We start from the raw sequence: 15,836 nt of genomic DNA on the forward strand, positions 1-15,836 counted from the left end.
AGATGGAGCCCGTCTCTGCCCAGCACTCCTCCTTCATGGAACACCATCCCATGGTCAAAGAATCCAAAGCCTTCTCTCCGACACCACCTGCGTAGCCATTCGTTGACCTCCACGATTCGACGGTCCCTACCCAGGCCTTTTCCTTCCACGGGGAGGATGGACGAGAACACCACTTGCGCCTCCAACTCCTTTATCCTTCTTCCCAGAGCCACGTAGTCCGCAGTGATCCGCTCAAGGTCATTCTTGGCAGTATCATTGGTGCCCACGTGGAGAAGCAGGAAGGGGTAGCGATCCGAGGGCTTGATGAGTCTCGGCAGTCTCTCCGTCACATCACGAATCTTAGCCCCTGGCAAGCAGCAGACTTCTCGGTTTTCCCGGTCAGGGCGGCAGATAGATGACTCAGTCCCCCGGAGGAGAGAGTCCCCGACCACCACCACCCGCCTTCTCCTCTTGGGAGTGGTGGTCGTGGAACCCCCAACCTCAGGACATCGCATCTCATGCCTCCCAACCAGCGGAGTCTCCTTCCGCTTTCTCCCCCCAGACATATCATCTGGTCCACTCTCCGCATTGGTACCTGTGGAGAGAACATGAAAGCGGTTAGTTACCTGTGTCTGTGTTACTGGAACCCGGACATTCCGCTTACCTCTTCTGGAGGTCACATGTTGCCAAGCTTCTTCACTGGCCTCTTGGCTCCTCTGTGCAACCTGCTCTATATCTTTAGAGCTTTGTGCCCCTAGAAGGCTATCCTGAGTTTGGTCCAGAAAATCCTCAGTCTCTCGTATACAACGCAGGGTCGTTACCTGTTGCTCCAGACCTTCAATCTTCTCTTCCAATATGGAGACCAGCTTGCACTTTGTACAGACAAAGTCGCTTCTGTCCTGTGGAAGAAAGACAAACATGGCACATCCAGTGCAGGTCACAACAGCTGAATCCCCCCCTTCCATATCACCTACCTACTACGGAGCTTCCTCAGAGACGTTGGCAAGATGTAAGCCTCACTGGGCTCACTCCAGGCGAACTCCCAGGCAAACTCCTGCTGTGAGCTGCTCTGCTGTCCCCGCTGCTCCGCTGCCGCTCAGCTGGTTCGCGAGGCTCTGGCTATTTTTAAACAGCCAGGCTTCCCTGACGCAAACACACAGACACCCTAATGCCCGCCCCCTGCAGGCTAGCAGCCAATCAGACACTCACTCAGGCTCCCTCCCAGCAAACACACGCTCGGATACTTCCTCAGCAAGCAAACACACACACTCGGATACTTACCAGTCCCAGGCAAACTCCTGCTGTGAGCTGCTCTGCTGTCCCCGCTGCTCCGCTGGTTCGCTGCCGCTCAGCTGGTTCGCGAGGCTCTGGCTATTTTTAAACAGCAGACTAGCTTATTGGATATCTAAAAACATGGATGTCTATCAACAGACAACTGGCTTCAACAGGAGCCACTAATCCTCACTGCTGGCATTTGTTTATCTGTAGATGGGGGTAGAGACTTAACACGGCCAGTTTTCAGTGGACAGAGGTAGCTCTTATCTGATGAAAATTCAGCAGCATCTTTGATTATGCTTAGAGCAGGTCCTTGGGCTGGATGTTAGATGACCAGACAGGAACCTTTGAAAAACTGGGCTTTTCATATCCTAGAGTCACTCACCCACTATTGAAATGTAGCTGCCTGTGGGAAGGAGGGAGCCATTCTGCACCAGCAGCACTATACAACATGGCCACAGGAGGGGAAGGGAATAAAGTCTCCTCTGCTTGAAACAGCAGATTTTAGGCTGGCAGAATGTACAGAGTTAAGGGACTCTTACCTACCTCAGAGAAACTCTGTATTATATGGCAACAGCTCTAGTGATGAGAATTACTCTCAGATCAAGGGCCTGAGAGATACAGAGAAGAGAATCTCTAGGAACTACACAAAGGGGAATTGTGTGGAGCCTTGCCGGTGCCTGACGTCTTTGTCAGCTCCTGGATGCAGCACTGGAATGCACTGTACTTAATTTGACTCACCTCCAGAAAGACCTCACTTCTATTCCATGTAGCTGTGTCCAAAGTGAAAGTAGCCACCCCGGCGCTATTGGTGGTGAGATTTTGGTGGGACTGGGTGTTCCCAGCATTAATAACCAAGAAAATGGGCTGCTTCTTCAATATGGAGCCTTCTCGGTCCAGGGCCTTGATCTGTAGGCAGAGAATCATGCACACATTCAACCAGCAAAATCTGCACTTGAGGAGAGACTGACCGGAATGGGGAATCTCTCTGAGAGACACTTAGTGGGGCTGAGAAAGCTCAGAGCAGGCTGGCCCCTTCTAAAGAGAGGGGCAGGGCTGAGGAATAGACAGAGGAAACCTCTAGGGAAAATTAAAAATGGGAATTTCTATGAGACGATGCCACAAGCGCCTGTGTTTTTGTCACCTGCTAGAGGCATTATGTAAAGCACCGTACTTTGGCTGCCCTGGAAGATCATTCAGAAGCTCCACCCCATATAGATTTTACCTTCCCGCTGTAGGGGTACCCCGGGTGGTAGTAATTGTCTGAATCCTCAAAGCTCATTGACCCAGCTTCCTCAGACATAAACGCAACATGGGTAGCGTTTGCCTCCACGCCTATGGGAGAAAGACAAGATATACAGTGAGACAATGAACACACGCAGTGGTTTGCCATACTCTTCCACACCAGGTTACAACAGAAACGTTTTGGGACCACCCCTCCCATCTAGCCATAAAGCAAGGGAGGAAGACCATGACCCCCCCCCGACCTGTTTGCGATCCCCATGCTGACAACCTGTGAATGAGCACCATGGCTAAAGATTCCACTCTGATTGGTAGAACAGTCTCCTGCCTGCTGGTGACCAACCCATTTGTTACAAAAGACAGTTTCAGGGTCCATCAGTGGCCAGTGGAATAGGCCACAATCCGAACAGTGTATACGTAGTGGGAAATGGCCCAAGCTATAGTGGACAATGGGGCAGACCAAGCATGTGCCCGCCCACACACACATACACACACACACACACACACACCACAAAAACACTAAGTGTTGGGGGTCATTCAGTCCATTTCAGAGATCACTCTGGGTCAACGTTTCCTTCTTTCTCCCCCACAAGAACTTTATTATAAGGAAGAGAGAAGCAATAAACACCCTCGCTCTCACGCGCACACACACTACTTTGCAGATGCTAGGGTTTACCTGTTCCAGCTTCCACCAAAGTGGCTACCACATTTATACTGTGGCTGAACCCAGGGCTGACAAGGCTGAAGAATGCCAAGTCCACGGAGGCTGAGAAACAACCGGTCTTATCAGTCTGGAAAAGAGGCAATGGGAATTGCTGACACTTGCTGACCACATACTCAAGGAACAAGAGGAAAGAAACAGCCACCCTGTGATCTCGTCAGAGGTCAGAAGCGAAGCAGTGGCAGGCTCTGTCAGAGTACAGAGGGGAGACATGCAAACATCACAGGGAGTAGAGGAGCGTATGAGTCATCAGGATGCACTACTCCTCCCCGAGTCAGCAGGACTAAGCCAAATGCTCCAGTGTGGTGCGAGGGGTACTGTGCAGAAGTGCCCACTGCTGCTGGTTAGAATTTCTCCCTCTCTACCTCGTTCTTTTGCCCTGCCGTTCCTCTTTCCCTAGATGCTCCTACGTCTCCATTAGACCCATTTCTCAGTTCCCTCCTCACCTGGCCTGTGACATTCTGGCAGATGTCTGTGGGCTCTGACCCTGTCCTGTCCATGTACCAGGTATATGTTGTCCGACACAAAGAGACTTGGACTGTACCCGGGACAGGCTTTCCGTAGGTGTACCTGGCAGAGAAGGGAAACGGGGGAAAAAAAACATCTGCCACTGATGTTCTTAGTCCACTTCTGCCTTCTTCCTTTGCACCACAGTGTATGTGCCTGCTATTCCAGTCCTGGGCTCCCCACACAGCTCTGCCAATGCCCCTCAGTCCTGCCCTGCAGCCCCCCTGCTATTCCAGTCCTTGGTTCCCCACACAGCTCTGCTGATATACTCCTATTTCTCTCACACACACACACACACACACACACACACACACACCCGCCCCTTCCTACTCCATCCCTGCACTTTAACTGGGCAGGACACTCCATGATTAATTTAAAAAAAAAAAAAAGTGTTCTGGGGAAGCTGCAGAATGGACAGACTTCCACATGGAAGAAGAGTTGAGAGCCACTGTAAATGCTTTCACCTTTTCCCTGAAAATCCTTACTATGACTCAGACCCCCTGAGAAATCCAGAGCTAATCCCTTACATCCACTGAGCAAGATGAGCCGATACATTTGCCCGTTAACTGTGCCCTCACATCGCAAGAGCCCTGTGAAACGTACTTGCCACAAACTTTCAGTGGAAAAGATGTATCCGATGCGAAGATCCGAGTGGGCTCAGTCACAACCACTTTGAATTTGGGCAGCACTGGGGAGGGAGAAATAGGATGCAAGAAGTTAAGAAAGGAACATGGTTGGCTCCCTGTCACCCAGCTCAGGGAGCAGTGTGTGTCTGCGTGTTGTGGGGATGCAGCACTCCTAGAGACAGAATTCCCATGGAGAGAAAGGCAGGGGGTGTCCTCTCTAAGGCGAGCGTTCACTTGCAGAGTCTGAATCAGGGTTGGATAGCGAGAGGGCTCCCCCAGGGACTGTCAGAGAGTGGCGTGCTACCGCTGCCTCCTGGACTGCATGCTGCACTCCCCTCCATACCATACTCCTCCACGCTGAAGGTGCTGTAGGCCTTCCCACTGTCCACAGTGATGGTGTACGTTCCCAGGGGCGGTTCGGCTGCCAGCTGGAAGGACAACTGCACGATGCCTCGCACTGGTTTCACATTAAGCCACTGGCCAATCCGGTTATTCTCAGGATCCTGATGCCATGGACAGAAACAGGATTAAAATGGAGCCCGTCTTCCCTGTTTTACTCCCCATGCAGCCCAACCCTTGGGTAGCCAGGGGCTGGGAGTGCTACAGAGGATGGGCCCAGCACCCCCTTTAGCTTGGTGCTGCTCTGCACGACCATGCAGGAGACCAGGGTTCCAGGCCCGGTCTCTTGCTCTGCAGGGGCCAGTACAGGCTGTGAGTGCCGCAGAAGCTGAACTCTGTGCCCTAGGGGTAGTGCCCTGCACTGCTGGGTGGGAGACCTGGCTCCCATTCCCTGACTTGGTCTCACTCTCCTGGATCTGGCAGGGGCTAGACTTGCTGCTGACAGTGGGATTTGGGTGCCCTAGAGTTCGCACTGTTCTTTACTGTTGGTGACCCGAGGCTCTCCATGGGGTGGTAGGCACTGAGGAAGCTGTGGAGGCTGGGCTAGGCAACCCCAGCAGATTAGCGCTCTGCACTGCAGGGTGGGAGAGTGAGGCTGGATTGGGAATTCCCACTGGGCAGCAGGAGCTGCTGGAGAAGCCAAGATCCCCCAGGATCAGTTTCCCTAGAGATTAGCAATCTTTGCTGCTGTGCGGGAGACCCCGTTTCTAGTCTCTGTCGGCACTGGTGGGAAGATTGGAATAGTGAGGGAGTCCAGCCTGGCACCCCCTGCAGGTTACTACTGTGTATTGCTGCGCAGAAAACCATAGTTCCAATGGTTGCTTCTCACAGCCGAGAGCTGCAGAAACAGGGCCAGCTGACCTCCAGGGGTGGGTGCTTAGCACTGCCATGCAGTAGACCTGAGTGAGTCACAGTCTTGCTCGTGAGTGAGTATGAAGGGAAAGGAATGGAAAACAGAGGCATCTCAGTATGCATATGGGGCCACTGACCTTCAGCTCCACCAGCAGGTACTGAAAGAGAAAACCAGACAGAATTCCCATTAGCGATCTCTGTACTACTGCAGGGAACAGAACCTGCTGCATGGGCTGGGACCTCCTCCACCCTGAGATCTGAGGCCAGATCCAGCCCTACTCTTAACTCCATCAGATTGTGCTCAGGGCCTGGACATTCACAGCAGGAGCATCCAAGTTCTAGCCCTGCTATTGCCCTGAACTTCTGAGTGACCACAGTGTGCAACAGTGTTACAGTAACAATAGGACCCTCCAAACATAGGCACTAACTATGTGGGTGCTATGTGTGGAAAAAAAACAACAGTGGGTGCTCAGCACCCACCGGCAGCCCCCCGATCAGCTCCTCCCTGCCCAGTGCCTCCTGCCTGCCAGTGGCCCTGCCAATCAGCGCCTCCCCCTTCCCCTCCCACCCAGCACCTCCCTCACACCAGTGATCAGCTGTTCAGCTGCATGCAGGAGGCGCTGGGGCAGGGGAGGGGAAAAGAGCAAGGGTGGGACACGCTCAGGGGAGGGGTGGAACAGGGCTGGAAGACACAGGGCTGGGGTGGGAAGAAGCCTGGGGCAGTGTGGGGTGCTGGCACATTAGAAAGTGCATGCCTGTGCCTCCCAGCAACGTGAGCTCAGATCAACCCTTCTCGTTCCTTACAAGGCTTGAAAGTATGCAGCTAATGATCCCCACCCACTTTTCAAAACTTCCAAAGTTGCCTCAAAACCTCCCACAGCAGAGGCTGCAGGTGGAAGAGTCCCCTTTGGCTGCAATAGAGGAGCCTCATGTGCCTTCCTCAGCTTGGTTGGCTGCTTTTCCCTGTTTTAGCTTAATGCTAATAGCTCTTTAACAATTTCCTAGGCAGCTTCAGGGAAAGTGGTTGTGTCACAGCTCAGAGCAACTTCCCCTGTTACCCCTCTGTGGTCCAGCAAGGGCACCCACTCTAGGCTTCTGGCTCCCTGGCTGTCACCTCTCTTGGGTGGAGACACTTCTTTCTCTCTTGCTCCTGACTAGGTTTTTTTCCAGGATGAACAGTTCCCTTCCTACACTGTGATATCTCCAGCAAAGTTAGACTGCCTAACCAGGCCTGTTTTACCTTCTCTTTAGAGCAGAGGTGGGCAAACTATGGCTTGTAGGACTGTCCTGCCCGGCCCCTGAGGGTAGTCCCCAGCCCTCCCCTGCTGTTTCCCCTCCCCCGCAGCCGCAGCATGCTGTGTCATCAGTGCTCTGACCCGCTGCTCCTGCTGGGCAGTGTGGCGACGTGGCTGGCTCAGAGGCATAGTAAGGGGGCAGGGAGTGGGAGGTCCCAGGGGGCAGTCAGGTGACAGGGAGCAAGGGGACGTTGGATGGGGCAGGGGTTCTATGGGGGGAGGTCAGAAAACAGCGGGGCTGGATAGGCATGGGGGTCCTGGAGGGCCTGTTAGGGGGCGGGGGTGTGGATAGGTGTTGGAGAAGTCAGGGGACAGGGAGAAGGGGTGGTTGGATAGGGGGTGGGGTCCCGGAGGGCAGTTAGGGGTGGGACTCCGGGAGGGGGCGGTCAGGGGACAAGGAGCAGGCGAGGTTGGATGGGTCGGGAGTTCTGAAGCAGTCAGGGGCGGGAAGTGGGAGGGGGCAGATGGGGGTGGGGGCCAGGCTGTTTGGGGAGACAGCCTTCCGTGCCTGGCCCTCCAGATAGTTTTGCAACCCCAATGTGGCCCTCTGGCCAAAGAGTTTGCCCACCCCTGCTTTAGGGTGTAATTACCACAGTTAATCTACTACACAGTTTCTTCTAAGCAAGCACATTTTATACTGAACGCATTACAGAGAAAACATATTGAAAACCACGGAAAACCCTACCTGCATGTTAATAAACTAACCAGAGTTCACCCCCAACTCCAACAAGGGCTCTGGCAGGAGACCAATAGCTTTTCCTGGAGCTTCAAGTTCCTAACACCCTTTGATAAGCACAAGAACCCAGTCTTATGGGGGGCGGAAGGGGACGAGAGCTAAGGAAGCATCGCTCTGACGCCCCTACTCTACTTGTGCTACAGTGATGACATCTTCCACATCTGGACCCATGAGAAGGAGGCCTTTGAGGAATTCCATCAGGATTTCAACAATTTCCACCCCAACACCAATCTCAGCATGGATCATTCCACACAAGAGGTCCACTTCCTAGACACTACAGTGCAAATAAGCGACGGTCACATAACCACCACCCTATACCGGAAACTGATTGCTATACTTACCTACATGCCTCTAGCTTTTATCCAGACCACACCACACGATTCATTGTCTACAGTCAAGCTCTAAGATACAACCACATTTTCTCCAATCCCTCAGACAGAGACAAACACCTACAGGATCTCTATCAAGCATCTTAAAACTACAATACCCACCTGGTGAAGTGAAGAAACAGATTGACAGAGCCAGAAGAATACCCAGAAGTCACCTACTACAGGACAGGCCCAACAAAGAAAATAACAGAACGCCACTAGCTGTCACCTACAGCCCCCAACTAAAACCCCTCCAACGCATCATCAAGGATCTACAGCCTATCATGAAGGATGATCCCTCACTCTCACAGGCCTTGGGAGACAGGCCAGTCCTCGCTTACAGACAGCCCCCCAACCTGAAGCAAGTACTCACCAGCAACTACACACCACACAACAGAAACACTAACCCAGGAACCAAACCCTGCAACAAACCCCATTGCCAACTCTGTCCACATATCTATTCAAGGGACAGCATCATAGGACCTAACCACATCAGCCACACCATCAGGGGCTCATTCACCTGCACATCTACCAATGTGATATATGAGATCATGTGCCAGCAATGCTCCTCTGCCACGTACATTGGCCAAACCAGACAGTCTCTACACAAAAGAATAAATGGACACAAATCTGACATCAAGAATTATAACATTTAAAACCAGTAGGAGAAAACTTCAATCTCCCTGGACACTCAATAACAGACTTGAAAGTGGCAGTTCTTCAACAAAAAAACTTCAAAAACAGACTCCAACTAGTAACTGCAGAACTGGAATTAATTTGCAAACTGGACACCATCAAATGAGGCCTGAATAAAGACTGGAAGTGGATGGGTCACTACAAAAAGTAATTTCCCCCTGCTGATACTCACACCTTCTTGTTAACAGTTTGAAATGGGCCACCTTGATTACATTGGCCTCATTAGCATTACAAAAGTGATTTCTACCCCTTCTTGTCAACTGTTGAGAATAGCCCACTTCCACCTTGATTGAATTGGCTCACTAGCACTGACTCCCCACTTGGTAAGGCAACTCCCATCTTTTCATATGCTGTGTATTTATACCTCTCTACTGTATGTTCCACTCCATGCATCTGATGAAGTGGGTTTTAAGCCATGAAAGCTTATGCCCAAATAAATGTTTTAGTCTCTAAGGTACCACAAGGACTCCTCGTTGTTTTTACTGATACAGACTAACACAGCTACCACTCTGAAACAGGAAGGGAGTTTGCAGAAGGGAGCTGGGATTTCCCCTTTGGTTAAATTCAAACTCTTGCAGCTGCTGAAAGATCCCAGATTGGTACTCCGGAGGCATAAAGCTCTCTGCCCCCAGGGCAGAAGCAAAGAAAGGCTCTCCCCACACATTACTTTCTATCTCCCTCCCTCCTTTTCCCCCGCCACATTTCTCACCTTGTCATTCAGTGGGATGAAATTGCTGTTCAGAGTGACAATTCGAAACTTCACTGCAATGGGAAAAAACAAATAAAATGCCTTTAGACTAATCTTCATGTGACAATCTAAGCCTATTTCCCCAATCCCGGCTGTATACACAGATTCAAGGCATCATTTCAACATGTTCCCTGAAGCCACATAGTTTGAGGCATTAAGTATTTGAGGGCTTGACAGGTTTTGAAGACAGGGATTGGGGGAGGGAGGTGGAAGGGGGGAGAAGCAGGAAATATGTAGCAAGGAGAAAAAGAACTCAGGAGGTTATTTTTGGGAAGTGCGGTGTGGAGGTGGGTCTAGTGCACTGCTTCTCAACCAGGGTCTATGACCAGGTTCCAGGGAGTCAAGGACCAAGCTTCAGCCTCAGGTGTTAGGACTCAGGGTCAAGCTCCAACCTCAAGCGATGGGGCTCAAGGAGGGAGTGCCACCTCCACCCCCCAACTCACCTCAGTGAGCCACTCAGCCTGTCTGCATGGGGGGTGCAACCCAAAATTGCAGCATCACTGCAGAAGAGAGATCTCCCCCTGCCATCAGAAGGGTTTGCCTCAAAGCCATTGATTCCATGAGTAGGCAGCAGCTAGCCAAGGAGGCACACCACTCCTCTGCCCTGCTACATCAGCACTGCAGGGAGCACAGCCTATGAAAAGCAGAAATCGGGGGGTGACCCTCTGTGCTCCCTGCCCACATCACCTCTGGTTGGGGGTCTGCAGGTTTGTCTATTTAAGTTTAGGGGTCCCTGGGTTTAAAAAAAAAAAGTTGAGAACCACTGGTCTGGTGTTTCCACTTCATCTGCTTTACGTGGTTCTGAAGAGATGAAGCTGAAAGGCAACAAGTGTTTTCTGCGTGAAATGGGACAAGTTTATTTTGGCTGTGTGGGTGGAGCCTGTGAAAGCTTTTAAGAAAAATAATCCGTTTGTCAGGGGTTGTGAAATGGGAGAGAAAAAACCCTCTCCTTAAACAGGCCGCATCTCTGCCGATAGCTGCTCAGCTTCTCAGGAAGCTCACTGGAAAGGGAGAATTCTAGACTAGTTGCACACACACCAGCATTGGCTTACTCACTCCAACATCTGTGAACAAAAACCTCTCCAGACATGTGTACGCTTGCAAATTCACATATGCACACTGGTGCAGAAACACACATAGCCCTTCGGCTACCATGCACTCACACACTTGCAGAGCTCTGCACACGCCAACCTCTAGACATGAATAGATCTGCAGACATGTACCCACCTGAGGATAAACATGGTTTATGTACCAGCTTGTAGACAAATACTTCACCATATACATCTGAAGTGTACACATATACATCTGCAAACACACATGCACCAAAAACCACTTGCCCATGCACACGCACCTGCGAATATGAGTGCATACAAACACATGCAAACATAACACAACAGTCTCATCTGCAAGTTATGCTCATTTTCACTAATGCATAGAAAAAACACTCACAACTGCACCTCTCTAGGAATACATGCACACACCCAATGACACATCTGCATGCACATACAGAGAAAGGAAATCCCTCAGGGCAGATCCCTTCTTACCCAATTGTCCAGGCATATAGATGGGCTTGTCAGTCTGCACAAAAGTGCTGTTGCTGGCCCTCTCGATCAGGACTTGCTTCTTCTCAACTATCTTGCTCCTGCTCCCACATCCAGACAGCTGAATGGTAGCAACTTCCTCAGTGCCCCCTGAAGGAGGTGGGACCTGGGGTACACAGGAAACAACATTAGGAGAGTTAGGCACAATCCTTGGAGGAGGAAATTAATGATCACATTGCCCAGTAGTGAGTAATCCACACAGGAGATAAGGAACCTATTTCTGCAGCCAGCTGAGGGACTTCTCCTTTAGCTGAAGAGGTCTGTGTTCTTGGAGCCCCTTCAACTCCAAGAACACACACGAGAGTGAGATTTATATGGTAGTGGTGGCTGCTAGGTGCTGCATATGGATTTGTTACTGTGGAAGTGTCAAGAAGCTGGTGAAAGTGGACTCCAGCTCTCTCCCCCAGGTTATTGCTGGGTGAAGAGTATTTATCAAATCAAAGATGTGCTGAGTTAGGGCTTCCCCAGTGCCATTAGCTGCACAGAATTGGCATTGGTAATCATTCAATGGACAGGACAATTATCAGCCTGTGGCTCCTTCACCAAGCATCAAAATGAACACACACCTAGAGCAGTACCAAATACTAGGGCACGTGCTGGGAGCCACCAGGCATGAGGTAGGAAGAAGAGGAAAACACAGAGAGAATCTATGGGCACTAATAATCAACAAAATACCTACTTCATTACATGCCCCAGGCAGCCAAGCTCCACCCTGCCAATGACACCAACATCATGTGCTGCCTTCCTCCCAGAAACCATTACACTTCAATTACTCTGCATTAACAAGTGGGGGATAAGAGACGGAGAGTAACAGCTCGCTTTTCAGTGATTGACAGAGCACAGTCTTGCACTACTGCAAACCAATACCATTTCTCTCTCTCTCTCTCTCGTTGTATTCATGTGTGTGTGTGTGGTGGCGGGGGTGTTAAAATAGAGCTGGCTCAATGGGTACGTGACCATAAGCCCATTGCCCAGCTTCCTTATTTATCATTTACCACCAGAGTTTGTTTATAATAAAACACTTTGCAGAACATGTGAATTGCAGTGAGAAGTGTCTAAGGGCTGTGACATGTGTGTTGATATTGGCACAACATAGCTTGAGGCAGGAAGAGTTTCTTGTTACTGTGCCACAAAAACCTTTCCCTGGGGGCCTTATTATTACTGGACTTGCTCATTAACCACACCTGTTAGTGCATGTGTGTGCACATCCTGTAAGTGCACTACTCTGTACCACTAGTGAGGATCCTGGTTTCAGGCTTCTAGAACTAGATTTTGGGGCCTGTCGTTGGGCAAAAGGAAAACATATACACATGCATAAGAAAAGAAAATGGTTTCATTTGCCTTTCTTATTGCCCCGCATACATGAAGTGGATGTATATCAAGTGGGGTCCACTGGGATCAGTCCTGGGTCCAATTCTCCTCAATATCTTCATTAATGATTTAGATAATGGCATAGAGGGTACACTTATAGAGTTTGTGGACTATACCAATCTGGGAGGGGTTGCAAGTGCTTTGGAGGATAGGATTAAAATTCAAAATGATCTGGACACACTGGAGAAATGGTCTGAAGTACTCCACTTAAGAAGGAACAATCAGTTGCACATATACAAAATGGGAAATGACTGCTTAGAAAGGAATATTGCAGAAAGGGATCTGGCAGCCACACTGGATCACAAGCTAAATGAGAGTGAAAAAAAAAAAAAGCGCAAACATCATTCGGGGATATATTAGCAGGAGTGTTGTAAGCAAGACACAAGAAGTAATTCTTCTGCTCTACTCTGCTCTGATTAGGCCTCAACTGGAGTGGCACGGGACACAATACATTTCAGGAAAAATGTGGACAAATTGGAGAAAGTCCCGAGAAGAGCAACAAAAATGATTAAAGGTCTAGAAAACATGACCTAAGAGAGAAGATTGAAAATATTGGGTTTGTTCAGTGTGGAGAAAGAAGACTGAGGAGGACATGATAACAGTTTACAAGTACATAAAAGGTTATAACAAGGAGGAGGGAGAAACATTGTCCTCATTAACCTCTGAGGATAAGACAAGAGGCAATGGACTTAAATTGCATCAAGGGCGATTTAGGTTGGACATTAGGAAAAACTTCCTAACTGTCAGGGTGGTTAAGCACTGGAACAAATTGCCAAGGGAGATTGTGGAATCTCCATCATTGGAGATTTTTAAGAGCAGGTTAGACAAACACCTGTCGGGGATGGTCTAGAGAATACTTGATCCTGCCATGAGTGTAGGGGACTGGACTAGATGATCCCTCGAGTTCTCTTCCACTCCTATGATTCTATACTTGTTACATAAATTAAATTACTACCAAGACACGGTGTTTTCAGGACCCCTTATCATACAATTGTGCAGCCTAACAAACAGCTGCATACTTATGGTGGGCTTTTCAAGTTGCCACATAGCAGTGATCCAGAATCTCAGCCTTCCTTAAAAACATTAAGCCTCCAGCCCTCATGGTTGTGAAGAACACCTTCCAAACACGAATAGAGTTGCAAACAACCTTCTCATTTACCCAGCATCCCGCTGCTTTTCCTCCCTGCTTCCCCGTCACTGCAATGGAGTAAGTGAAGAGTGACCAGAATTTATCTGCCGGCTCCTTTTTCTGTGGCTCCTACTCCCTCCCAGCAACTAGACAAAGGCTCAACAGAGATGGCTTGGAGATCTCAGCACAAGTGACATGAATGTACCCCTGTATTCACACCCTACACACTATTGTAATAATCTTTGTACAAAAGTATGCCTTGTAAAGTATTGTTTAAAACCCCAAATTACTGATCAGTATTGTCCTGTTAAAAAGATGCATGGCAACATTATATATTAACGCCATACAGTGGAATCTTATAACTTATTAACACATGTTCCAAACTGTCGTTGGCAAACAGCTCTGTCTCAGACAAAGGAATGTGTGCTCTGCTTAATTTGCATTTAAGCAGTAAACAGAGTCAAGCAGGAAGGGACACAAAGGAAGCTCTAACAGGTGAAAGAAAAAAGCAGGGAACATCCTTCCCCCATAGACTTTTTGTCTCCAGGTAACCAGCTGGAAATGTTTTTCAAGAAAGAAACTGAAATTACAAAAAGGAGGGACAAACACCCCAAGGCACCTCCATCTCTTCCCATTGCTTCATTGCACCTGAAGCAATAAACAACATAGCTGTTGGACTAAGGGGAGTGGTCCTGACCTCACAAGTTTGGTCAGTAAGACTGCTGAAAGCATGTGGTGAAAAAACTTTGCTTTGATTTTAATGTAATTTGTTAAATTAGGCACCTGTTGCATTTTATCTTTCTTGTAACCATTTCTGACTTTTATGCCTTACTACTTGTACTCACTTAAAATCTCTCTCTCTGTAATTAAAAACTTGTTTTATCTATTCCAGAATGTTTAAATTGAAGTGTTTTGGAAACTCCAGTTGGAGTGGCAAGTTGTGTGCATATTATTCCTTTTAAAGAAATAACAGGCCTAAAATAGCTTGTATAGTCCAGGAGAGCGCTGGGCAGTACAGAACATACATTTCTGGGGGGAAACCTAAGACTGGGGGTGTGTTAAGGTCACCCAGCAGGGTCACCTCTTCCTGGGGATCTACAAGGCTGGTGAGAGCCAAAAGTGTAACCCAAGTGTGGCTGGCAGGCTGCATACACACAGACATGCAGGGTGCAGCTTGTATGATGGAAGGCTGTTTCTGAGTGACTCAGGTGGGAGCTACTGCTGCAAAGTATTGCAAAGCACCCAGTGTTGCAGGGCAGGGATACGGAGCTGAACAGAAGTCTGGATTGTGCTCCGATACGTCACAACAGGTATCTGAATACCAAGGCATGTCCTTCTATACCAGTCCCACCAGTGCATTAGCCAAGCCAAGCAGTGAGGAAGCTCCACAAGCACTCCCACATCCAACCCACACAATTTGAAAATCCCACAGACACTTACAGGGAAGCTGAAGCATTTGAGCTGTCTCCTCTCCCAGATGAACCTATCCAGCAGCTTGTAGGTCTTGATCTTTGTCTCCAGGGTGATAGTGAGCAGCATGGAGCTCTTCACATTACTCAAGTCTATGCAGACCTTCTCCGTGGAGGGATAGCTCAGCCGCGCTGGCAGCACAACCACATAATTCCTTGAGCAGGGAGAAAGAATCAGGGGGAAGGATTTAACCACGTGTGTTTCTTTTAAAACGTTCCCAGGGAATCAAGTTCTCTGACTGGACGATAAACTGTACCAACCTAGCTGGCTGCTTGTGAACTTAAAGTTGCTTTATGCAGAAGCTTCCTTCCCTGGCAGGGGAGACAGACTGGGTTTCTCTCCCCACCATGCTCCCTTGGTTTCACACCTTCCTGAGGATGTACAGGAGGTGGTCAGGTGCACCACAGCAACACCTTCTGGCAGCCTCCACAGGGAGACACACCCATCCCTCATTGTGGGAGGCTTGGAAATCTCTACTATCTCTAAAGGGGGGGGGGGGGAAATGAGGCTGCCTTTATCAGTCTTGGCTTTCCAATCAAAGCAGCCCTTTACCAGGTTCTGTTTCCCTCTGTGACATCACAATAGTCTCCCTGACTACTGGTGGTAATGTTGCACTGCATGACAACATGTCTTATAGGGCTGCTGTATCTTGGTCAGCTATCTCTGAGCAACCATCTTCCATTATCACAGTCCTTCTCAGTGAAGAAACACAAGGACTGGACAGAGGGAGGGATATGGGAAACCAAATATGAGGAAAACAATCTGCAGCTGGGACTCACTCCCACACCCTGCAATTCTTAAGAAATTACCGGTCCTTTGTG

General features: G+C 49.3%; 1 protein-coding gene across 2 annotated transcripts in view; it reads right to left on the reverse strand.

Moving 5' to 3' along the window:
• The window catches only part of A2ML1 (alpha-2-macroglobulin like 1), a 41,533-nt gene extending 26,379 nt beyond the window's left edge, over positions 1-15,154 (reverse strand). Inside the window, exons 1-10 of one of the 2 annotated variants that reach the window (XM_043513919.1) lie at positions 14,986-15,154; positions 10,989-11,151; positions 9,406-9,458; positions 5,739-5,759; positions 4,694-4,853; positions 4,328-4,412; positions 3,664-3,787; positions 3,173-3,287; positions 2,480-2,589; positions 1,996-2,163 (exon numbers count right to left, since the gene is read on the reverse strand). In XM_043513919.1, coding sequence (XP_043369854.1) covers positions 1,996-2,163; positions 2,480-2,589; positions 3,173-3,287; positions 3,664-3,787; positions 4,328-4,412; positions 4,694-4,853; positions 5,739-5,759; positions 9,406-9,458; positions 10,989-11,151; positions 14,986-15,084 — 1,098 coding nt within the window. In that variant the 5' untranslated portion in view covers positions 15,085-15,154. Of the gene's footprint in view, positions 1-1,995; positions 2,164-2,479; positions 2,590-3,172; positions 3,288-3,663; positions 3,872-4,327; positions 4,413-4,693; positions 4,854-5,738; positions 5,760-9,405; positions 9,459-10,988; positions 11,152-14,985 lie in introns of those variants that run through there. The other variant, XM_038414224.2, reaches the window with a different exon arrangement.
• Positions 15,155-15,836: the final 682 nt, after the last annotated feature.

The sequence above is a fragment of the Dermochelys coriacea genome, chromosome 1 (assembly GCF_009764565.3).
Source record: "Dermochelys coriacea isolate rDerCor1 chromosome 1, rDerCor1.pri.v4, whole genome shotgun sequence".
NCBI lineage: Eukaryota > Metazoa > Chordata > Testudines > Dermochelyidae > Dermochelys > Dermochelys coriacea.